Source organism: Oryx dammah, unplaced genomic scaffold (assembly GCF_014754425.2).
Source record: "Oryx dammah isolate SB20612 unplaced genomic scaffold, SCBI_Odam_1.1 HiC_scaffold_14, whole genome shotgun sequence".
Classification (NCBI taxonomy): Eukaryota; Metazoa; Chordata; class Mammalia; order Artiodactyla; family Bovidae; genus Oryx; species Oryx dammah.
Genome location: NW_024070198.1, coordinates 10,969,656 through 10,975,655, shown reverse-complemented (window position 1 = coordinate 10,975,655; position 6,000 = coordinate 10,969,656). Strand labels below are relative to the sequence as shown.

General features: G+C 36.1%; 1 protein-coding gene across 6 annotated transcripts in view; it reads right to left on the bottom strand.

Moving 5' to 3' along the window:
• Positions 1–850: 850 nt before the first annotated feature.
• KIF20B (kinesin family member 20B) overlaps positions 851–6,000 on the bottom strand; it is an 81,599-nt gene continuing 76,449 nt past the window's right edge. For all 6 annotated transcript variants that reach the window (XM_040254725.1, XM_040254729.1, XM_040254730.1 and 3 more), the window contains 2 exons: positions 2,253–2,395; positions 851–1,102 (listed from right to left, as the gene is read on the bottom strand). In XM_040254725.1, the coding sequence (XP_040110659.1) occupies positions 1,025–1,102; positions 2,253–2,395 (221 nt within the window). In that variant the 3' untranslated portion in view covers positions 851–1,024. The remainder of the gene's footprint in view (positions 1,103–2,252; positions 2,396–6,000) is intronic.

Sequence of the window (6,000 nt, the reverse complement as noted above, 5' to 3'; positions counted from 1 at the left end):
TTTAGCTATTCTGGTCTCCACAGAATGGTACCTCATTGCAGTTTTGGTGCTTATTTTAAAATCTTTTTTTCCCAGCTTTATATTTCAAGCAATAAATTAATTCAAACACAATTTTATTTTTAGAGATTGCATACAGAATACAGAACACTCAAGGCACAGAACATAGCCATTCCCCCAAGAAGTTTCCTCATGTCCTCAGATTCCATCTCCTGACCACGGCTTCAAAGCAATCACTGATCTTCCTTCCCTCACTGCAGTTCTCTCTCTACTTATGGCTTTAATATTATTTTTATTTATTTATTTTTTGGTTGCACTGGGTCTTTTTTGCTGCATGTGGGCTTTCTCTAGTTGCAGAGAGTAGGGGTTACTTTCTAGTTGCAGTGCGTGTGTGGACTAAAATTCTAGAGATAACAGTGTTATTTTTTGCCCTCTAGATATTATCTCCTCTTCCCTTCTAACTTTCTGCTTCTAATCATCTGTGTTGTGTCCTAAAAAAATCAGAAAGCCAACTCTATTCTATTATTTAAAAATAAAAGATATTCTAATTAAAAACCTGAGATCTCTTCTAAAATATGTGCACATTTTAGCAACCAGATGACCTGTACACACTTACTTCCTGTACAGATACGTAAAATCACCTGTATTTCCTAACAGATGCAGTAAAAGCAAGTCCTACAACAGTTAAAGATAAGTAAACCAAAGATCTAACTTATAACATCTATGTATATAAACACAAACAAAAACCACAGCATCTTTCCTTGGCTCCTCACTAGGCCCATGTCTAGGATAAAAGAAGCTATTATTAAAAAGAAGCTATTATTTAAAGCCTTAGAAAAGTAGGCAAGAAAACTTACTGTTGACAGGTTTTCTTTATTGAATTAAAATTATACCAGTACAAAATAACAATGTATATACAAAGGGATTTGATGCAACACAGTATATACAATTATCTTTAAAAAGTCCCGATACAAGTTACAATGATTATGCATATAAAATTTATATTAAAATACTCTCCATAAGTGATTTATTTGATTGTTTTGGTTCGAAGTCTTCGTTTGAGAATCTGATGATCGCTTTCTTTCACTTTATGGTCCATCAAAATCTGAAATTAACAATTTCACAAATTTTGTAAGTGAAAATAAAACCTTACTTACAATTAATAAGATATGTTCATATTTCAGTGTTTAATAACGGAAATAAGAAGTACATGACAGTAAAATTTTTGTCCTCCTGGACTGCAATTATACTATCGTCTATTAAAGCATGCCTAAGGCAGTAGATTTTAAAAAAGATTCTTACAACACCACCTCATTCTAAAATTAAAGAAATCCATACTTTTACCGAATTCAGGACATACATAGTTTGAAATAATAACTAAAATATTTCAAAACAAGTATCTCCAGCAATTTTTAAGAAATTATTTTTTGCAATAACAAGTGGAAAGAACATTATTTTGTAACTAAGAAAAGAAACAATTTCAGCCAACGGAGAAAATCATGTACTTTATCAGACAGATGGAAAAAAGTAATTAAGAGAAGAGCACTTTGAAAAGTATGTGCTAATGACCTTAATTCTTTACTACTTGCTTCAAGTGTCTATCTTTTATCTGACAGCTACTGTTACAAAAAGGTCTTTCCTGATTTTTCTTGGCCACTTCCTGTTGAAGGCTTTTCCTTTAATTACTTTCCTATCTTCACTTTTATCCACTAGGCAAATGCAAGCATGATAGAAAATTAGAACTTTCCCTGTAATAGAACAGCATGTTCTGAGTAAGGAGAATGAGTCATAGAGTCAGGGTGACAAACTACAGTCTTTTCTTAAGAGAACATGGAAGCCTTCGAGGCAAAGTGGGAGGAAATGACTGAATGTCAAGTCTATATTTTTACCAGGCAGACTTACGCCCAGATTTGTACAACTCTTATGATAAAGATAACATGAAAAACAGATGTTAGAAGCCAATAACCTATTAAACAGTGATAATTCTATTGATGGAATTAAAGTTCTGGAATTCTAATGAATTTACAAATGCAGATGCATGTGACACTTGTATATATTAATGCAGCATTTACATTCAATTACTATAAACTTAACACATCCAGGACCAATAGTGTAACTTTTAAAGCAAGTTTTACGAGACTTGGTGTACAGAGTAAGAGATTCAAACCACTACATAATTCAAATTGTAAGAGTACTTCAGAATTAAAAAGAACATAAGGAGTTTTACTTTTAAGAAAACTGAAATAGTAGCTTACCACTTGGCCAGATATATCAATAGGAGACGAAATTTCATTTGTGTATAATTTTCGTTTGGCCCGTTTTGGTCGAGACACATTTTCTTTACTTACTTCTACATTTGAGAACTTTGAAGAGCTCATCGTTTCAATTATCTTCTTTGCTATGAAAATAATTTATCAGTTAAATCCTGAAATAATTTCCTAATGGCAAATATTATAAATCCTTCATAAAGAGCCATATTAAAAAGCACTGCAATTTATAAATGGTGAAAGGACACAAATAGAAAACAAAGAAATGCCCAATAAATGTTTGACTTAATGATCAACAGCAAAAATAGAAAGACAAATAAATAAAATGTCACTTCATTAATGTTCAACATATTGTAAAGGTTAAATTTTGTAAATTTGGTAAATTTACTATTGGTAAATTATAGTACCACCAGTAAAACTCAGGCATCTTTAATGACTCGGAAGAGGTTTATACTACATTTACGAAAAAGATCAGTACACGTACATAGTGGACCATGTAGCATTAATAATAATAAGGTGCCAGAGCTAGTTCAGTATTCACATGTAAAGATGTCCACATGAATATTAAGTAAAAGTAACTTGTAACTGTAAGCCATTTACTTCCAGTTAATAAACACATACACACAGATACATAGATTAAAAGACAGAAACCAAATTTTTAACAGTTGATCGTTTCTAGAGAGTTGAAAAGGAATTTTTCAATTTCTGACTTTGTACATCTGCTTTTAACAGACACATACTGATTTCAGCAGAAAACATTTCCATTTAGGAAAACTTCTGGATATAAAATCCATATATATATATGTATATATATATATGATATCAAATATATATATATTTTTAAAGAAAACATTTCAGGAAATATGCAGGATTAAGTGTCTACCTGTCAATGGCTAAGCTGAGCCTAAGTGGTGAGCTGCCAGATGTCAGAGTAGCTAATTATGACAAGTCAACATGAAAGTTAAAGCCTTTAACCATCTACTGCAATTGAATAAGCAAGAGGCTAAATTGAGTGAGTGAAGTTCCTCAGTCATGTCCTACTCTTTGCGACCCCATGGACTCTAGCCTAACAGGCTCCTCTGTCCATGGAATTCTCCAGGCAAGACTACTGGAGTGAGGGAATCTTCCCAATCCAGGGATTGAACCTGGGTCTTCTGCATTGCAGGCAGATGCTTTTACCATCTGACCCACCAGGGAAGTCTAAACTGAGAACATGCCAAACTCCCACTCTGTCCCACACTCCCCCATGGATTAATGCACGGTCTGGGTCAGGTGGATCAGCACAGAAGTGGTCGTTCTATCACTGTCATGGACCTTGGTGCTGGAGACCAGAGGGGAGGGCTAGGAGTGGAAAAGTACAGTCAGAGTGGAAAAGAGTGTCTCCAAGGTTCCTTCTCCTTCCCCAACAGAAAGTCTTCAGCAGAGATGCCTGAGGACATTCTCTACTGAAGGCACTCAATTAGGAGCATCCAATGAAGGCCCCTAGGCTAGGAATTCGGTGGTGGCTCAGTGGTAAAAGAATCTGCCTGCAATGCAGGAGACCCAGGTTCAATCCCTGGGTCGGGAAGATCCCCTGGAGAAGGAAATGGCAACCCACTCACTATTCTTGTCTGTAGAATTCCATGGACAAGGAGCCTAGCAGGCTACAGTCCATGGGGTCACAAAGAATTGGACACCACTGAGTGGCTCACACACACGCAGGTTAGGAATGCAGGTCTGTGTAAGAGTATGCCCAGCAGGAGACCTGAGTCCTTGACTGACTGACTCCCTTCAAAGACTGGAGTGCACTGGCTGTGTACCATGTTTGATGAGGGAAGGGCAGCTTTCCCTTATGAGGCCTAACAGGTAAAACCTTTGTAATCGCCCGTGGTCGGCCTGAAACAAATCACACATAGGGTTTGGGCTGGAGCCTCAAAATCCCTCACTACTATGTGCAAACCACTGTACTAAGAGCCGAAGATGTAAACAAGACAGACATGTTGCACCTGCAGAGCTTATATCCTACTGGAAAAGATAAGAAAACAAAAAGTTAAATGGCTTAAATAATTTGTACTTTGAAAAGATCACTCTGGCTGCTATGTACTGAATGGAAAGGAGATATGCATAAGGGATAAATGGGGAGAGCAGTGATACTGAGTAATGGATTAAGAGTAGTTATCAGAGCAAAGGAATTTTAAGAACTAGCCTCTATTTTCTTCTTTTTTCCCTTTATTTCCAAGTGATCAACAACAGACATGTACTGCAGTTACAATTCAAAACAGGGAATCTTTACATTCCTAGACAGAAGTTAAAAAAAAAACCAAAAACACCAGGTATATAGTAGGGAAGCTGTTAAACTAAATCAACCAAGTCAGGAAGTCATTACTGTCTGGGTACTTCCCTCTACTTGAAAACATGTTTCCTTTTAATATATAAACCATATATGCATTGCTTTTTATGGCAATATATTATTTATATATCAAAAGGAAATATGTTTTCAAGGAGAGGGGCTTCCCTTGTAGCTCAGTCAGTAAAGAATCTACCTGCAATGCAGGAGACCCAGGTTTGATTCCTGGGTTGGGAAGATCCCTGGAGAAGGAAATGGCAACCTACTCCAGTATTCTTGCCTGAGAAATCCCACGGACAGAGGAGCCTGGTGGACTATAGTCCATGGGGTTGCAAAGGGTCGGACACAACTTAGCAACTAAATAAATACAAACAATGGTCAATATAATTAAGTAAGAATACCTAAGAATCTAAAATAACAAGTCCCACCTCTCCAAATTTAAACATTTAACAATTTGCTGTTTACCTCTCCAGGTATTTTCTATGCTTATACAAATGATACCTTTCAAACAACGTATACTTTTAAATATATATATATATACACACACACAAATGGATCTAAGTCTGAAGTTCCCAAACTGTGTGCCAAGACATGTTACAGCAAATTCACAAGAGCAACTTGGAATATTTTAAATTTCTAAGGAAAACAGTGACACTCAGCTCAAGGTAGTTCACAGTTTCAAAAAGGTATCAAATATCCTTCCTTTTGATGGTGACATATTTTAGCAACCTGGATTTTCAGAAGCTAAATTTTCAGGGATTGTTTGGCCTTAAGTATTAATGGATGGGACTATTTAGGTGTTTCTTTGGGTGCATGGATGCACTGAAAAAAATTACTGACACATTAAAGGCATTGTAAACCAAGAAAGTTTGGGAAGCTCTGTGGTAAGTTTTTACACAAAGTATTTTCACACAACCAATGTGACTCAATTCAACTGTCCCCCTGCTTTTTAGTCACTTTCTCTCCTCATTCTCCCCATCTCTAGTCTCCAATTTATCCCACCACCACCACTCAGGTAATTTCATGAAAACATGAAAACTCACTCCTTCCTGCCCCCTTCCTCCTAATACTCTCTCCACATTCTAGATGCTAGATGCATACTGCTACCTAGAACTGCCCGCACAAGTCCTACACTTTCCAGGTACTCTACTTACATTAAAACTGGTTTTTCTGGTAGATGTGTATATAAGTATATATTTATGTATATGTGTATATAGAGAATATATATCTTACCAGAGTATTAATGTCTATATTATAAAGAAAAAAGCATTACGCAGCTAAACTTAATAGATATTTAAAGAAATATGTTTTTGATATAGTACAGAAGATTCAGTTCAGTTCTGTTCAGTCGCTCAGTCATGTCCGATTCTTTGCAACCCCATGAATTGCAGCACGCCAGGCCTCCCTGTC